This window comes from Nannobrachium achirus (genome assembly GCF_963921795.1).
Source record: "Nannobrachium achirus genome assembly, chromosome: 1".
In the NCBI taxonomy this organism is placed as follows: Eukaryota; Metazoa; Chordata; class Actinopteri; order Myctophiformes; family Myctophidae; genus Nannobrachium; species Nannobrachium achirus.
Window position 1 is genome coordinate 61405047 of NC_137810.1, and position 18947 is coordinate 61423993.

The 18947-nt window shown below is 40.2% G+C and overlaps 1 protein-coding gene across 1 annotated transcript in view; it reads left to right on the forward strand.

Annotated features, from left to right (window-relative positions):
- LOC308289194 (thimet oligopeptidase-like) overlaps positions 1–16315 on the forward strand; it is a gene marked incomplete at both ends in the record, with an annotated part of 25525 nt that extends 9210 nt beyond the window's left edge. The window contains 3 exons of the mRNA XM_080730798.1: positions 12279–12306; positions 14676–14952; positions 16251–16315. Coding sequence (XP_080586924.1) covers positions 12279–12306; positions 14676–14952; positions 16251–16315 — 370 coding nt within the window. The remainder of the gene's footprint in view (positions 1–12278; positions 12307–14675; positions 14953–16250) is intronic.
- Between the last annotated feature and the right edge of the window lie 2632 nt (positions 16316–18947).

The window sequence follows — 18947 nt, forward strand, 5'->3', positions numbered from 1 at the left end:
CAAAGTTATCATCATTCATCCTTTCATCTGTTTCATCTGTGTGTGTGCGAGTGCGTGCATGCGTGCGCGCATGTGTTTATGTGCGTGTGCGCGCACGCATGTGTGTGTGCACACGGGTGTGTGCACACGGGTGTGTGCACATGCGCGTGTGTGAGCATGTGTGGTCATATATCTGACACCAACCTGCCCATCAGGAGCAGTTAGAGGTTCAGTATTCTTGCTCAAAGGCATTTCAACATGAAGACGGGAGCAGCTGGGGATCCAACCGGCAACCCACTGGAAATTATGCTAATCAAAAAAAAGAAAAAAAGCCTGCCCGCCAAACAAGTTCACATTTCTTGACCAGATGTGAAGGTCGACCTGCACATCACTACTTTACAATTCAGGCATCTAGCAGACACTCTTAATCCATAGTGATTTACAATAAGCACGGACAACACATGGTACATGAAATGCATAGAAATAGTCATTTAAAACATACGTACTGTAGGTAAACCAAGGAGCTGTTCAATAAAATCATTACATCAAAACAGCAATATCATCTGTACATCGAAGCTATAAACAGTCGGTCTGCAACATTATAATCAATACATTATAATCAATACATTATAATCAATACAGTATAATCAATAGTAAGGAGTACAATGTGCGGTATATGTATGTGTGTGTCTGTGTGACTGTGTGTGTATTACTTTTACTTGTGAGGATTACATTTCACCACACATTTAATAGATTGTGACAAACAGACCTCAAATGTCCAGGAACTCACCAACTAACTGTCTGCGTTACGGTTTAAACATGCTTTAAAATGTCAATAAAGAGGTATAAGGGTACTGTAGGGTTAGGCAAGTAGAAGGTTGAGGCACAAATGGTAAACTTGTCATCATAAGATTTTGATGTCCTCATAAGTATAATAAAATGTGTGTGTGTGTGTGTGTGTGTGTGTGTGTGTGTGTGTGTGTGTGTGTGTGTGTGTGTGTGTGTGTGAGCGCTGCGCACACAGACTGATGGTCATATTAATACAAGGTGACGCTCAATTGGTCGGAGTAATGTTGCATAGACAACAACGGCGCTGTTGATTGGACGATCAGTCACCTACTTCCTGCCCTGCGGCTGTCTGTGTGTCTCTGTCTGTCCGTCTGTCCATCCGTCACCATGGTGACCTTCATATCTCCACTGACCACACACACGCACGCACACACGCACGCACGCACGCACGCACGCACGCACACACGCACGCACGCACGCACACACGCACACACACGCACACACACACACACACACACACACACACAGTGTCAGGACATATGGAGTCTGGAACGCAAGCCACAGATGGTCTATCAGATAGTGTTGTGTAACACATCTATCACACACACACGTGCACGTGCACGTGCGCAGGCACGCACACACACACACACACACACACACACACACACACACACACACACACACACACACACACACACACACACCAACTTCCTTCAACTATTATTGTCACATCACAAGTTTATAGGTGTAAAAAATAATAAATAAATAGGTGATATGGTTTTGTTCCCAGCTTTTGGCAGAGTGATAAATATTAAAAGCATAGAGAACAGAGAACAGAACAACACAAACATGTCAGGTACAAACAGACAAGATGGAAATGAATGAGGCAGAGCTTGAGCCTGTACAGCAGGGGTTTTCAAAGTGGGTGACGGGGCACCCTGGGGTGACGGGGCACCCTGGGGTGACGGGGCACCCTGGGGTGCCGTGACGGCAGTCCAGGGGTGCCGCGAGATCATTTGATAATATTTGGAATTTATTTGGACACTTGAAAAAATATTTAGTATCATTTTAAACTTGAAGTACAAAGTTATTTTCAGTCAGTTCTAACCAAAATGGATATTATCTCATCCTCGCAACATATTCACTAAAATATCGTCACTGTCGGGCATAAACCTTGTATCTCCAAGTTTCAAATGTATACGTCTTTTGGTAAAGCAAAGCCCTGCTTCATCATACAAGACTGTCGCACAAAGCTAGTGAAAACAGCCGATCTACAAGCACACATGTGCTTGTAGTTCTGCTGTTTTCACTAGTTTAGTACATTTTATAGATGATAAATACAAAACGAACGGTTTTGGACATACAAGGTTTCCACCCGACAACGACGATATGCTATAAATATAAGGTGCTGGGAGTGAAAATTATAATGTAGGGGTGCCTCGGATTAAAACAATATTCATGGGGTGACCTGAGACCAAAAAAAATAATTTGGGAACCCCTGCTGTGGAGACATCATTTAGGATCAAACATCCTCATCCTCATCCCACGGTCACTAAACGGTAAACCTTACACACCAGAGGTCATCACCATGCTGGCTGGTGATGGACACAACATGACCGGACAATAATGACCAGAAACACATAGAGAGACAGCCATGAATGACCAGAACAGCTCTGTAACTCTGAGAGTGTATAAATAGAACCAAATGGATCCATTTGTACACTCTCTGAGTTATGGGAGTCCTTGCAAATAAAACATTTGAGAAGCACTAGTGCTTGTGTGGACTCATAATGTGCCAGGGGTCTTCAACAGGGGGTCCGGGACCCCTAGAGGGTCCTCAGAGTTACTACAGGGGGTCCTCCAAATCTTTGTGTGATAGAAACTTTTTTTCTCCTTTTTTATAATAACCACTTGAACCCTAGCGTCCATATTCTGAGAACTTTAGCCAAAAATAGCAGATCTACAAGCTCACAACACCTCGCGCTGCGAGGCGTTGTGAGCTTGTAGATCGGCTATTTTCGGCAAAGAGGTTTGGTGTAGAGGGAAAAAAGAGCAGATTAAGTACAGAGAGTGCTGTCAACTAATGTAACTATACGGAAACTATGAAAAGGTTGTGGGGGTCCCTGCTTCATCTCTCTCCCGGCTAAGGGGTCCTTGGCCTGAAAACATTGAAGACCCCTGTAATATGCCATAGTGTCGTAGTAAACCAGTGTCATATTCTGAATAAAACCTGGTGACTTTACATTCAGTTATTGGGTCTTATGACCAAAACAAGGACATTATAATGGTGTGTAAAACATCTAAAATGTCCCACGGACACATTCGTCCGTGTACGGACATATTGATGACAGAGGCGTCAATTGGGTATGGCAAGCTATGGCAGCTGCCATAGCTTAGCTACAGGGGGAAATAATAGAATGTACTGTAATTGTGCCTGTTGCTAAGGTATGGTAACATGACTGGTGCCTTGCATGCGCGCCCGACACCAGTCATGTTGCCATACCTTAGCTTTTTCTGAACTGACGCCACTGATTGATGAGCCCTGCTTGTTGACTCTGTGTGGTGATGATTTACCGTTCTGTCCCTATCGGGACGTAACTTTTACCGTTGCTGAGTCGTTGGCAACGCTCTGCCTGTCGACTCGCTCTGCACGGCACGGCGGGGCCTCTCGTGGCTCAAGTTTGCTTCAGACGGAGAAGTGCCTCGTTTTAACCCATTTAGGCCTAGAATTATTGAATGCTTTAACCAGTGAAAAATAGCAGATACTGTATACAAGCTCACAGCGCGGCACCGAGCTTGTAGATCTGCTATTTTTGAAAAAGTCGTGAAAATGTGTGCAAATCTTGTAATCTATGTAATATGTATTTTCAAAGCGAACGTTTGTAACTCAAGTTTTGCTTCTGGGTGGTCCCTGGAACTAAATATTTTGAGATGGGGGTCCGTGGCCAAATAAATATCATTTTGGGGGTCCTTCACATGAAAAGGTTTGAGAACCACTGACATATAGTATCTCAAGAACAGACTAACTGAGCTCCAGTTAAGTGAAAAGGACCTTTTCTTTGATGATGGCTGGCCAGATTACTGACATAGAAACAGGGTTTTTCCCCCCCAAAAAAACGTATAGAATCGGGTAAAAATTCTAATTTTCACGATTTTTTCAAAAATAGCAGATCTACAAGCTCGCAGCGCGCTGTGAGCTTGTATGTCTGCTATTTTCCAATAAATAGTTAAAGCATATAATAATGATACACAATACTGTGTACCCGTTCTGAATGGGTTGGGTTTTTTAGCTCCTATGGGCTCCATGGCCCTGTCCTACGGCCGTTGACTGAAGCTCACCTCCAGGCACATGCACACATAGACATCAAAGGGGGCTTGAGCCCCTGCCCTTTTATCCGTCTGTAAAAAGTGCCCTCTCCAGACCATGAATGCAGTTTTTACTATGGTGAAAATAGTAAAAGCCATAGAAAAAACTGCATGGTCTGTAAATGCCCCCTCTTTCCATGCCATACCTGAAGGCAGCGTTCAAGAGAATTGCCTTGTCCAAACTCTCCTGAACTTGAATTTGTACTTTACTTCTATATTGTCTAGTGATATGTTAAATCCCCCTAAACATTGTCTAGATGTGAATCTGGGGTTTATTTTGAATCGATGCATGGCATGCCCGTGCGTGTGAGATGTACACGTGTGACCGGACCGATGGGCACCTACCTGCCTGGTACTTTTGGGCAACTTTTTTACTTTCGAAAGCCCTGGGCACCTCCTGAGGGGCTGAGTCACCCGGAACACCGGGTACAGAGGCTACAGACAGAGACAATAGGAATATAGGAATTCAAGACTCCCGTAAATTCCAGTTTCGTTCTTTAAATGTATTTGAAGGAGAATAGAACCCTGCATGTCCCTTTGTCCCACAAATATCTCTAAAACACTAATATGTCCCGGTTTTCAACATTCACTACAAAATTGTCCCGGTTTTCGCCAGAATTTAAATAATAATAGCTGTTTTCAGTGGTTGCATAGACATTTATCATGTTCTTTTCATGTAGGTAAACATGCTCACCTAAACAATCACAAAACATGAACAAATACATTGCGTGTCGGAATTCAACGCTGAGGCTGTATGTCAATCACTCACTGCCTGTATGCAACCCTGCGGTGTGTATCTGCGTCAGTGCGTGCACGGACAACGTTAGAGAATGCACGCGCGTGTGCGCGGTAACGTGGGCATTGCTTTGCGGGTCCCGGTTTTAGGCAACAGTGGTTCGCGTCCCGGTTTGTGCGGCTGAAGATATCGTCACCCTACCTTGGAAGGCATTGAACCTGGAAGCTGCAAGGCTCATTCAGTGCTACTGAATGAGATCTGTGTCACATCCAGACTGAAACCCAATTTGTTTAAATCCGTCTAAACACAGACAGGTCACATGGATGGAATCAGTTTTTTACAAATGTGACCTGAGCCACATCCAGAGGTGGTTTCAGATCTGATTCAAATGTGATTTCAGGAGCTCCGTCTCAGTCTGAACGCAGTAACCTGATCAAACCACCAAGGTCACAAACACTCATGACCCCTAGTAAAAGACAGACTGTAAAATGTGCAGAGAAATGAGGACAAACTGAACTTCTGTAGTTTCCTTTAGAGTCAAACAGGATAAACAGAATAGTGATAATAATATTCATATTTCATGATGAGTAATATATTCTATTGTTGTTCCATTTGTCTTCTACTCATCCTCCTTCTCTCCCCCCATCCATCTTTACCTCCACCCCTCCTTTCCAGTACTTCATCCCTCCATACATTTCTTGAAATAAAACACACAAAAAACGGTGGCTTGTGAAGTCCAGGCAGGGAATGAGACTTTACCCCATGAAGGAGTTTATGAGTGGACATTATGAGTAGTTTCCTACTGTGAGGAACACAGAATAAATTCAACATATGATTCTATGAAGTAACAAGTAATGTCAGTCTTCCTACACTAGTCAAAAGTATACAGTAGAGGTATTATATTTGTAATTGCTTGACTCAAGCAATTAGTACATTTACATGTTTATATCAATTAGTACATTTACATTTTTATATCAATTAGTACATTTACATGACTACTGTACTCAACCTGAGTTTGAGTACAGTACAGTCATTTACATATACATATATAGAGAGAGAGATACAGAGAGGTGGAGAGAGAGAGAGAGAGAGAGAGAGAGAGAGAGAGAGAGAGAGAGAGAGAGAGAGAGACAGACAGACACTATATAGAGACATAGAGACATAGAGACATAGAGAGAGAGACAGAGAGAGAGAGAGAGAGAGAGAGAGAGAGAGAGAGAGACACATAGAGACATAGAGACATAGAGAGAGAGACAGAGAGAGAGAGAGAGAGAGAGAGAGAGAGAGAGAGAGAGAGAGCCTCAGGCTCTAGAATAAACCACTCTGTTTTCCAGCTGATTAATTTTTCCAATTTCCCAAAGACGTGAACATAAACGCTTCAATTAAAAAGTGTGTGTGTGTGTGTGTGTGTGTGCGTGCGTGCGTGCGTGCGTGCGCGCGTGCGCGCGCATGCGTGTCTGTCTGTATGTTTGTGTATATGCACGCACACAGTATGTCTGCATGTGTGTGTGTGTTGGTTTTATTGAGTGGAAAATTTAATCAAATAGTTTCATTGAAACGCCTGTGCTATCTGTCCGTTCGTCCGTCTGTCTGTCTGTCTAATAATTGAGGCTTTATATTGTCTAAGGTCTGGCGTTGACAGTTATTTATTATTGTATACTAGAGGTTCACCGCGAACGTCTAGAGATGGCAATGTCCATATATAGAGATCTGTATCTGTCTTCTGTATCACATAAGCAGAGGCACTCTGTTTCAAAGGAGAGTAAAGGGTGTGCCAATATGTAGTTCTAGAGCAGCCATTTCCTGGGTCAACACAGCCTTACACAGGTGTTCTGATTGGAGTAAAGCATTAGTTCTATGCAATCAAACAATTGAAACACCTGTGTTTTGACCCAAAAGATGGCCGCTAAGGACTACAATTGTGTCACCGTTGGCACACACTATAGACTGCTGTGAATTTCCATGTGCAACAGTCTGAAAATATACTGCTTGAATGATCAGGTACATGTACAGTACAGTACAGTAATTAAAGGAGTTGGGTATGAATAATGTTGTCAGTAGAATGCTCTCTTCCCCCTGGAGAATGAAGGCTGTGTAGAAGAGTTGACCATGAGCGAACACAGGATGAGGCAAGTAGACGCCAGCTCCTTCATTCTCTTGGCATTGACCTTTATTAAGTGTGCCTGCTATGCAATAGCAAAACACTTATTGTAATCCGCCATACTTAATTAATTAAGTCTTTCGCCACGAATTTCTGCACGTAATAACTGCCGCACAATTTACGCCACCGCCGCAATATATACATCAAAACGTGCGGCTCGGCCGGGAATGGTGTGCTATTACTTTTCTTTCCGATCCGCGTTACCATTGCGACGTAATTCGCAAAAAACGACGCCAAAAAACCCCATTGACTTAGAATGGGGGAAACTTCGGCACGTAATAACTGCCGCACGATTTACGCCACCCCCGCAATATATACATCAAAATGTGCGGCTCGGCCGGGAATGGTGTGCTATTACTTTTCTTTCCGATCCGCTTTACGATTGCGATGTAATTCGCAAAAAACAACGCCCAAAAACTCCATTGACTTTGAATGGGGGACTCCGAAAAAAACCCAGAAACTTTGGCGCCACATAACTCTGCCATACTTTTGCCTAGCAACGTCATTTAAAATGTAAAATGCTCACACAACTTTGGTCTTTTTCCGACCAATAGGGATGAGCTGTAATTGATTAAGCCTCGCCCCCTCTTTAACAGGAAGTGCCCTTCACCAAACAGGAAGTGCCTCTATAACTCATGAACCGTTTGTCGTACAGACTTGCGGCTGGTGTCATACCTTTTCTTTTTTTCTCAATTTTTTTTTCTCAATTTTTTTTTTCTCAAATTTTTTTTTTCTCAAATTTTTTTTTCTCAAATTTTTTTTCTCAAAAAATTTTTTTTCTCAAAAAATTTTTTTCTCAAATTTTTTTTTCTCAATTTTTTTTTCTCAACATTTTTTTTTTCTCAAAAATTTTTTTTCTCAAAATTTTTTTTTTCTCAATTTTTTTTTCTCAAAATTTTTTTTTCTCAATTTTTTTCTCAAAATTTTTTTTTCTCAAAAAATTTTTTTTCTCAATTTTTTTCTCAAATTTTTTTTCTCAAAAAAAATTTTTCTCAATTTTTTTTTTCTCAAAATTATTTTTTTCTCAAAAAATGTTTTTCTCAAAATTGTTTTCTCAAAATTATTTTTTTCTCAACATTTTTTTTTCTCATTTTTTTTTCTCAACATTTTTTTTTCAAAATTTCTTTTTCTCAAAAAAGTTTTTTTCTCAAATTTTTTTTCTCACAAAACAATTTTTTCTCAAAAAACTGTCGTTAAAGTGCGACCCGTGATAACGGCCAAAAATGCTCCAAAACGCCACTAATTCGTCGAAATGGCTGACTTCCTGTTTGGTTTCTGATTGGCTGCTGGCCTTGTGACGTGGGTAGAGCTGCGAGGGCCTGGTCATCGCTGCTTGCAGCTTTAATTCATTAATCGTCCATGACCTTAATTGGGGCCTATTTCGCCAAACAGGAAGTGCCCCTCACCAAACAGGAAGTGACCCTTGATCTCATGAACCGTTTGTCATACAGACACGCGGGTTGCGTCAAATGAAATAACGCTAATGCTAACACCAACCGCTACACAAGGTTGCACAGACTTAGCGAGCTGCAGGCACACTTAAAATTTCTTAGAAATTTTCTCTTCTAGTTTGTTTTTTATCTTTGATGTTGTGTATTTCTTATAACTCTGCTTTTGCTTTCATTGCAAGTTACTATTGTTTATTGTGTCATTTCTGTCAGGCAGAAACCTCTGCTATTTTCTATATTTTCACCAAAAGGCCCTTTTAGAAATGTCAGCCCCTGCCTCTCTAACATTCTCTGCACGTCCCTGCCCAACAGTGACGATGAGTTATTTCATGTATTTCTGATCTATATTTTTGACTTGATTACCCCCCCCCCCCCCTTTTATTGATAGTGTGAATGAGTATTTTATATGAATATTTTGTTATATGAAATATGTCAATATGCAGGCAGGCAGGCAGGCAGGCATGACAGCCAGACAGAATGTGATGTTGTAATCAAAGGGATGATCATCTCACTGCCATTCTACCACTTTTTGTGGTCACATGTTCAGATAATGGATTCTGATTGACTTAAAACAGTGTTAAATCAGTCAACAACCTTGAGTTGGCTCATGGGCCCCGCCCACTGTTGTGTTGCAGTTGTAACATTTCAAGTTACAACTGTGTTTTCTTTCATTTATATGCTACAGTTTACAGTTTACAGTTTAGGCATTTAGCAGACGCTTTTAATCCAAAGCGACTTACAATAAGCTAATAAACATCACAATAATAAACAAGATTAAGTGTCAGTACATCAACAGCAATATAACAAATGTGAATGAATATATATATAGAAAAAAAAAACTATATAATCCGTAAAAAAAAAGGTTTCTAAAAACCTAAAAACAAATGCTAACTAGCTTCATGTATGGTCATTGATTTTTCCAGTAGTGCTAAGGGTTTAGGTGGAGTCTGAAAAGGTGAGTCTTCAGTCCTCGGCGAAAGCTAACGAGTGAGTCCGTTGTTCTAAGTGCGACAGGGAGTTTATTCCACAACTTGGGGGCCAGGAGGGCAAACTGTCTCGGACGAGTGGATTTTTGCCCTGGGGTTTTTAGCGAGGGTTCTGTCAACATCCTTGTGTTGGTTGATCTAAGAGCACGGGTGGGGGTGTAGGGGTTGATCAGGTTTTGAGGTATGGAGGAGCCATACCTTTGGCTGCTTTGAAGGTCAGCATCAGAGTTTTGTATTCCGTGCGGGCCGCAACCGGAAGCCAGTGGAGGCTGCGGAGAAGGGGAGAGATATGTGAGAACTTAGGCTGGTTGAAGACCAGTCGTGCCGTGGCATTTTGGATCAGTTGGAGAGGTTTAAGTGCACATGCCGGGAGACCAGTGAGGAGAGAGTTACAATAGTCAAGTTTTGATATGACAGATGTCTGGATGAGGAGCTGGGCTGCCTCCTGGGTGAGGAAAGGTCTGATTTTACGGATGTTATAGAGTCTGAACCTACAGGACCGTGTGACTGATGCAATGTGTGCCTTGTATGATAGCTGGCTGTCCAGGACCACCCCAAGGTTTCTAGCGGTAGGAACCGAAGTCACCAATGCGTTATCTATGGAAATAGTGAGATCTTGTCTGGGGCAAGACTTAGCTGGGAAGAAGAGTAGCTCCGTCTTGTCCGGGTTCAGCTTAAGGTGGTGGGCTGACATCCACTGTGAGATGTCGGCCAGACATGCAGCAATGCGTTCTTCCACCTGGGTGGCAGAAGGAGGGAAGGACAAAAACAGTTGAGTGTCATCAGCATAGCAGTGATAGGATAGGTTGTGAGCAGAGATGACAGCACCAAGGGACATGGTAGAAGTGGTAGAAAAGCAATTAACCATTCGAGGGTCTTCGCCTTGTGCCACAACCCTGAAACAGTGGTAAATCAGCCAACAACCCACTCCCTCTCATGGTAAATGGCTTACTGTTTCATTCCTGTTCTCCATTCTCAGGCATTACTGTACATAATCCTCTACCTGGACTGAGGTGGATATGGAATTCTCTGACTTTATTTTATTGTCAATGCTGTGTTTTTTTACGAGTTTTGTATTGTATTGAGTGATTGTATACAGACTGCTTGTAATGCCTCTTGTAATGTCACATCTTGTGAAAATAGCAGATCTACATGCTCACAACACCTCGCAGCATGAGGCGTCCTGGTCAAAGGTAACACCCAGATAAAATTACTGATGAGACAAATCTACTGTTTTTATTCTATGCCTATGTGCTGTCGCCCTCAAGTGGACAACATCTATATTGCAGGCTGACAATATGGCTATTTGTCAGGATAAAATAGTGAACTTGCATCACATTATTATTATATTATATTATTATTATTATATTATTTATTACTTTAAAGCAGCAATAGACGTTTTTAATGGATACATGATATTTTGTCCAATATGTAGGTACTGTACAATATAACTTACAATTGGGGTGGTTGTATTTAGGTTGACGTTTAGATCGTGTCATGTCTCACCTAGAAACAGGATCTGACATGAATTCTGACCTGATGGTCAAGATTAAATGTATCCCCTGAGCAAGCAGACAGGCTCTATTAGCTCAATGGCAAAAATGACAACACTTGCCAGGAAACCATGCATGTTCAAATTGGGGTAGAAGAGGAAAGTCAAATAGTGCAGCCGTTGTCAAGAATCTTAACTCTGATACCAAACCATGCAGTCCAAACATGTTGTACCAACAGCATCATTGAACCCAATTGTAATAATGTTGATTACATCAATCATAATAAACAAGCATTGCAAACCATATAGGGTCCGGCCATTTGAATTTGAATTTCATTCTGGCTGCCACTGCCAGTGATTTGTGCATCACTGATTGTGCAGAATTACCATACAATCTGCAAATGTAAGCACATTCATATTAAATGTTAACACAATCTCTAGTAGGCCTATAGTCTATTCAGAGTATAGCGATTAGCCACAAATTATATTTTAGAATTTTAGACCATAGGGTTTTGTCCAAAAAAAGGGATATTCCACTTTCAAAAAAACTTTTGGTAATTTTGTCTTCTGCTGAGGCTTTCGTTAACACCCTGGACAGTTTTTAATTCGCTTGATTCAATATTTAGATATTTGATATTAATTTTATCAGACACTCCCCATCCAGGGCCCATTCCTATACAAACCCATTGTAACTTCAAACTTCATTTTAACCATGATAGATTCATCAAAAACAGCAGTCTTTTTTTTTTCTATTCTGGTTACTCATACTACTACCCTCCTAATACCTGCTGCATGTAACCTTGATGCATGAAAACCGTTACACTCCTTCCACTTGTACATATTTTGTTCCGATTGTATTGTATTGTATTGTGTTGTGTACACTTCTGCTTTGGCAATGTAAACGTATGTTTTCTCATGCCAATGAAGCCCTTTGAATTGAAATGGAACTGAATTGAATAAATAATTAACTTTAGGCTTTTGTGTTCCACAGCCTGTTATCAGTGTGGCAGTACCTAGCACTGGGAATGTGGGGGTGGGGGTATGGGGGTGACTCTCAGACAGGTTGAGTTTAACTTGCCCGGCGTAGCCATACTATATCACACACTGCAGTTAACTGTGTGAGTATACATTCCTCCCTTGTGTTAACATGGGTGGATCGTTTAGCTCTGCTAGGCAAGAGTTTAACATGCAGGTGTAGGCCTGTTTAGGGTCTAGTCCTGGGACTCAGGCAGGGAGAGAGGGGTAACTATTGTCTCTGTATCTAAAGGAATCTCTCCTCCTCCATTCTCAATCCTGACACGTGTCTCTATTGACTCTCCAGAGCAGCAGTGAGCATCAGGACCAGACAGGTAAGAAAACAATACCATACAATAATCTACATTTATTTTTGAAACGGGTGAAAAATAGGCTACGATTTAGAACTATTCTCCATCATGTCTCTTCTGCATTCACTTCTATAGGGAACCATGACTTTTTATGTATTTTTTGTGCCCTAACAGGGCAACACTAAAGTTCCTGTCCGACTGTATTATTCAAGAGTGACCAAAAGTTTGGTCTGCTACTCCACACTTTTTGCGCTACACACTCGTGCCATATGTCAAATCGACATGCTTCATCGGGAATTGTAATTGTGTGGAATCATTTTCTGTAGAGAAATGTTGTATAGTTAAATGATATTAATTTGTTAATGAATGAATTTTACCCATTGAATTATATATCTATATCCATATGATGGGGTGGCATAGCTCAGGGCAGGGGTAGAGAAACCGTTATTAGAGCATGAAGGGTTCCCGAAGGGTTCCCAGTTCGAATCCGGGCTCCCCCTGAGTTAATGTCGAAAAGTCCTTGAGCAAGACTCTGAACCCCTAGTTGCTCCCGGTGAGTACGGTAGGTTGGTGCATTGCATCCTCCGCCACCGGTGTATGAATGTGTGCGTGAATGGGTGAATGTAATGCACAATCTATGTAAAGCGCCTTGGATAAAAGCGCTATATAAATGTACCATTTACCATTTTATATATGGAGCTATATCAATATCTGGAGTTATTGTCAGGTGTAGAGGTATTGGCATCATTCGGTTGTGTATTAGAAAGAAAACGTAATTAAACTAGACTGCACTCTGTCGAGATGCCAACTTGTGCCTTCTCTCTAGACCATATGCGGTGTAATTGTGCAAATAGTGTTCATTCTGGCATCAGTAATGTTTGGTGTCGTTTGAAAGTATGTGTGTGAGCAAGTTGGTACACAATCCATGTGCCAACTGGTGCCTTGTGCACTTGAGAATGACACGAAAATGTGCAAGTACTGTCATCGATAGAAAGTTTGAAACTGTAGGTTGACAGTATTTGAGTTCCAAGTTGCATGATTGATCTCAACCTTGAAGAAAAAACAACAACATATCTTTATAAAAAAAACAAAGGTTTTAAAAAAAGATATATATATTATAATTCCATTACAGTTTAATGTAAGAGTTGAAGCGTACAAAAATATATTCATATAAATAAACGCATGTCGCATGTCATCCTGAGGTGTCTTACTAGTTAAGTGTGCCTGCCATGCAATGGCAAAACACTTATTGTAATCCGCCATACTTAAGTCATTAAGTAAGTAAGTAACGTTCTTGCAAATTTGGAGCCGTAATAACTGCCGCACGATTTATGCCACCGCCACAATATATACATCAAAACGTGCGGCTCGGCCGGGAATGGTGTGCTATTACTTTTCTAAGAGAAAAGTTGTATCGTTTAATTGATATTAATTTATTAGTGAATTAATTTTACCCATTGACTTATAATGGGAATCGCAAAAACTCACATTCAATATTTTTTTTCTCGCAAACCATAGGGGCTACAGTTTGGAGAGGAGATTTATAATGATATCAAGGATTAAATAAAAAAATATTTCGTCAGTTGGCCTCATGGTGGCGCTATAACAGTCCACTTTACGTTTTGGCCTATAACTCTTGAACCGTGGGTCGGAAAATTAAAAATATTTTTTCCCTGGATTCCTTGGGTCATCACGCATCTCCCCACGCCCATTTGCGTCAGGATAGATTTTCCGCCATTTTGAATTTTCTTCAAAACACACTTTTTGCTCCTTTTCCTACATATTTTCTCCAAATGTCACAAAAATCGATACACACGATCTATGGACTCATGCGATAAACATATTTAAACAATATTTTGATAGTCCATACCGTTCTTCCGTAACAGGGTTCCAAAGTTAGCGGGAGGAGCCCGTTTTGTAAGAAGTAGCCATAAATCACAAACGAAACATCCAGTCAACACCAAATTTTAACCACAAGTGGGGGGCGCTATACTGAACATATACCCAAAAGCATTTCCACTTCGACCCATAGGGGGCACCACAAACGCGCAAAACGTAACCGTTTCATGCCAAAACGTGTTTTTCAGGGGGAACGACCCTCTCAAAACGAAACACTAACACCAACCGCTACACAAGGTTGCACAGACTTAGCGAGCTGCAGGCACACTTAAAATTTCTTAGAAATTTTCTTTTCTAGTTAGTATACTACATTCTATATGGCTTTGCTTTCACTGGTCTACAGTATGTATATATGTGATGTATACAAATTAATAGAACATATGAAAGTAGAAATGTACATTAATTCATAGTTAATGTTCAGCTTGTGTTCTCCACATCCAAAGCATTAAGAGAATGAAATCAAAAGCTGACAAGTTACCATCTTGTGTTTGTAGGAATCCACCATGGGGTCACTTAAGGATCGTATCCTGGATGCTCTGCTTGCTCTTAACAGTCAGGAGCTTGACATCTTCAAGTGGTATCTGGAACAGCGTGAAAATGTTGCAGGTCTACGGCCGCTGAAAAGGAACGCTTTGGAGAATGCTAAGATCACGGACGTCGTCGACCAGATCGTACAAAGTTTCCCCGATAAAGAGTGTCGCATCATGGTCACTGTTCTAACGAAGCTCAACAGGCGTGATCTAGCAGGGATGTTTGGAGACACACCAACAGGTAAGAAAAGAGGATGGCTATTGTTTATATTTTCATGTGTACCTTTTAGTCCAGATAAGTTCAGGGTTGGTTGCAGGTGGGAGTGTCTAAAACAGAGGTCAGCAACCTTTTTGAAATGAAGTGCCATGTTTTTATTTTCTTGATAGTCGGTGTGCCATGTCAACATATGACACCCCTTCAAAATCCGGACATATTTTGATTGTTATAAACGCTCATTAGACTCAGCAATAACCATCTATCTCCCCGACTCCCTCCCCAGTCAAAGTTCAGAATTTTAATGAATGTAGAATTATGTGCAGGGTGCAATTTGCTGCAAATTAGGTGATTAAATTAGTATTAAAATAGTCTCCCGCTCCATAAAAGGTTTAAATCTTTATTTCTCAAAGATTTAACAATTGTTTAATGAGGTAGACAGGACAGAATTGAAAGAAGAAACAAATGTAAATAAGAAAAGTATAGACAATTGACAATATACAGTCAGACATCAAACAAAGAAACAAACAAAACAAACAAAAAATAGGTCATGGGATGTCAGGCTCAGATTATGTTTACAGGTTTGATAAGTCAGAACCACCACCCAACCATCTGTTCTAGAAGATGCAACTGTTTCACAATATTGACAAATAGGTCAAACTGCTTACATATTTCTGTAACCAGTTGTTAGTTATAGCTTTTTTTTTATTTGACACACGTAAAATCTTGAGCAAATAAGAATTGTCCTGACACAGAAAGGTTTTACTCTTTAGAGACTAATAAATATACTGTATGTATGTATGTTTACTTTCTGTGCTCCAAGTGTAAAGTGCAGCAATGGTTTTGGTCATGTGATCTTCATCATCAGCATTGTGGCATTCAGCTGTAGGCCTAATATTTATATTATAATAACAATGATTATAAAGCATTAAAATTATTATGTTTTACAAACATGAGAACTAACATGGGATGAATATGATGTGTTATCTAAATGTCTGCCAGTGCCTAGTAATTATTGTAGTATTATAATACTTGACTTTAAAGTGTGTAGCGTTAGACAGATATTTATATTTACTTCAATGCAACAATCTTTTTTATCATTAAAATCTTTTTTTTTCACGTTATATAAACAAAACAATAACAACAACATAAATTACAAAATGATCATTCAACTTCAATCCCCCCTCCCAACCCACCCCTCCATTGTCCACATATAATTCACACATTCGATCCATAGAATTATCTATTCAGCAGGTTTTTCAGTTCAGATATCAGGTCCGTCCACAATGTCAGTGTTCCTTGTTGTGCTTGATTAATCCTTGCAGAAGAAAGCTCCAGATATGAAATATCCAGAAAGCTCCTCAGCCAATGTGTCTCCGAGATGTCATGAGGAGGATTCCATCTCTGAACTGTAATCTTTTTGGCTGCTGTCAGACCCGCAAGCCAAACTTTCCGGGTCTTCAATACAACAATCTTACAATAAATACCAGTTAACTCTTTTACTGCCAGATGTTTTATTTATTTATTGGGTCTGGTGCCAGCAAAAAGCAGCTTACCTTTGCGACGTTATAGTAGATAGACATTTATTTATTTATTATTATTATTTTTTTTTTGGATTGTGCAACATGCACTTTGGCAGACCAGGCAGCAGAGGGCGGCGTCATGCAAGAATTAATGTGAATTTGGCCGTTATGTGTTGCCATCCATTGAGACCAGTCTCTGGCCACAGAGCCACAGGGCCAGAGAAATCAACACGGAAGAGAATTGGTCTCCGTTGATGTTAACGCATAAGGGATTTTTAAGACCATCACTGCGGGCGATGTGATTACAGTACACGGCGGCGCGACCCCTCATCAGCTTACGGACATCAACAAGGTAAATGAACGAACGGCCGTATTGGCGCGACGCGACACAGAGAAATGGGGCGAACGGGAACGTCCGTAGCAGTAAAACAGTTAAAGATCTAAAGAAAATATGATTTTTTTGACTGTTCTTTTCTTCTTTTTTTTCCTTTTTTTTGTGTTAATCTAAACATGTTTTTTTCTGTATGTTCTGACAAGAAGAGGCACCATCGCTGAAAACCCACTTCTTGGTGAGAAATTGATTATTAAAAACATACATAAAAGTGTGTCGTTTACTTGTTCTGTTGATGGTTCATCAAAATGTTTAAATGTGTCATTGCAGCTCAGCAGATGCTTGATCTGAAGGCTGAATTTGAGAAACTAAACGCTGCATCAAACCAACAGAGAGGTTAGTAAGATGACATGTTTCTTTATACATGTAGGCCTATATAGTCTTTTAGAGAGTAGATCTACCCAGGGCCACCACTAAGCACATCATGCACATCACACACTGTGGGTAATTATTTAAGGCCCCAAGTTCCAAAGGGGAACCAAAATGAGCCAATCATCATAATAATCATAAAGTATTGAATATTTAAAATGAGATGAAGCACAACTACGATAGGTAAGTTATATCATGACATATTGTAGATTTTTTTTTTTTAGTTTATTTGATCACTCACATACATTTATCAGGTCATACATCCACTTAGTCATTTTTTTTACAGGTGATCAAAAGGAATAGGCTGAAGCTGAAAGCTTATGAATGCCTATCCTAGTATACATGGAGTAATTACATTGATTGGTTGTTGAAGTGTTTAAAAATTAAGAATAATATGAGAAAAGAATGAAGAAAAGAAAAAAAAACAGAACAAAAACAAAAAAACAAGAGAATAAATAAAATAAATGGAGATTAAAATGTAACCTCAGTTAAAGTCATTCTTCAGTCATGTTGATAATATCAATGTCTACTTTGTCTTCAGTGGAAGCTTCACGTCCAAGCAGAGACGCATTCTTGAAACGTGAGTACATGTTGACTTTGTGTGTGTGTGTGTGTGTGTGTGTGTGTGTGTGTGTGTGTGTGTGTGTGTGTGTGTGTGTGTGTGTGTGTGTGTGTGTGTGTGTGTACTTGTAGTCAACACAGCAGTGAAATGGTGTTTTTTTTTCTCACAATGCCTCACAGTGCGAGGCATTGTGATATTGTAGATCGTCTATTTTCGGCTAGGGATTCTGGGGTTCAAGTGGTTAAAGCTCTACTGTAAATAGCAGATCTATAAGCCCACAAATCACCATGATACCACTCATTGTGAGCTTGTAGATCTGCTAGCTTTTACACATTTTAAATATTATTTTGTAATATTATTATTATTATTAGTTATTTAGTTTATTGGTCAACCACACATAGTACTCGTCCGACTTTATTTCTTTATTCAAGAGCAAAAGTGTGTCGCGCTACTCCTCCCACAGTTTTTGTGCCACACACTCACGATATATGTCAAATCGACCGGCTTTATCGGGAATCGTGTTCTTGCATTTCATGTCAAGAAAGATTGTATAGCGTCGTTGTCGGGTGGAAACCTTGTATGTCCAAAACCGTTTGTTTTGTATTTATCATTTTACAATTGAGTTAAACTAGTGAAAACAGCCGATCTACAAGCACACAACGCCTTGCGGTGGTGCGAGGCGTTGTGTGCTTGTAGATCGGCTGTTTTCACTACTTATGTGCGATGGCCTTATGATGAAAGCAGCGCTTTACTTTGCGAAAAAAATTACAAATTTGAAACTTGGAGATACGAGGTTTCTGCCCGACAGTGGCGATAGTTTAATTGATATTAATGTATTAGTGAATTAATTTTATTTTGACTTATAATGGGAATCGAAAAGTTTCTCCATCAAGTATTTTTCTCTAGGAAACCATGAGGGCTACAGTTTGAAAATTTGGAGGAGAGGTTCATAATAATTACGAGAATCAAGTAAAAAAAAAAAAAATTAATTACATCAGTCGGCCTCATGGTGGCACTATAACAGCCAACTTTACATTTCGGCCTATAACTCTTGAACCTTAGGTCGGAACATTTTAATGGATTCCTTGGGTCATGACGCATATACCCATATAGGCCACACCCATTTGCGTCAGGATAGATTTTCCGCAATTTAGAATTTTCTTCCTTTTCCTACATA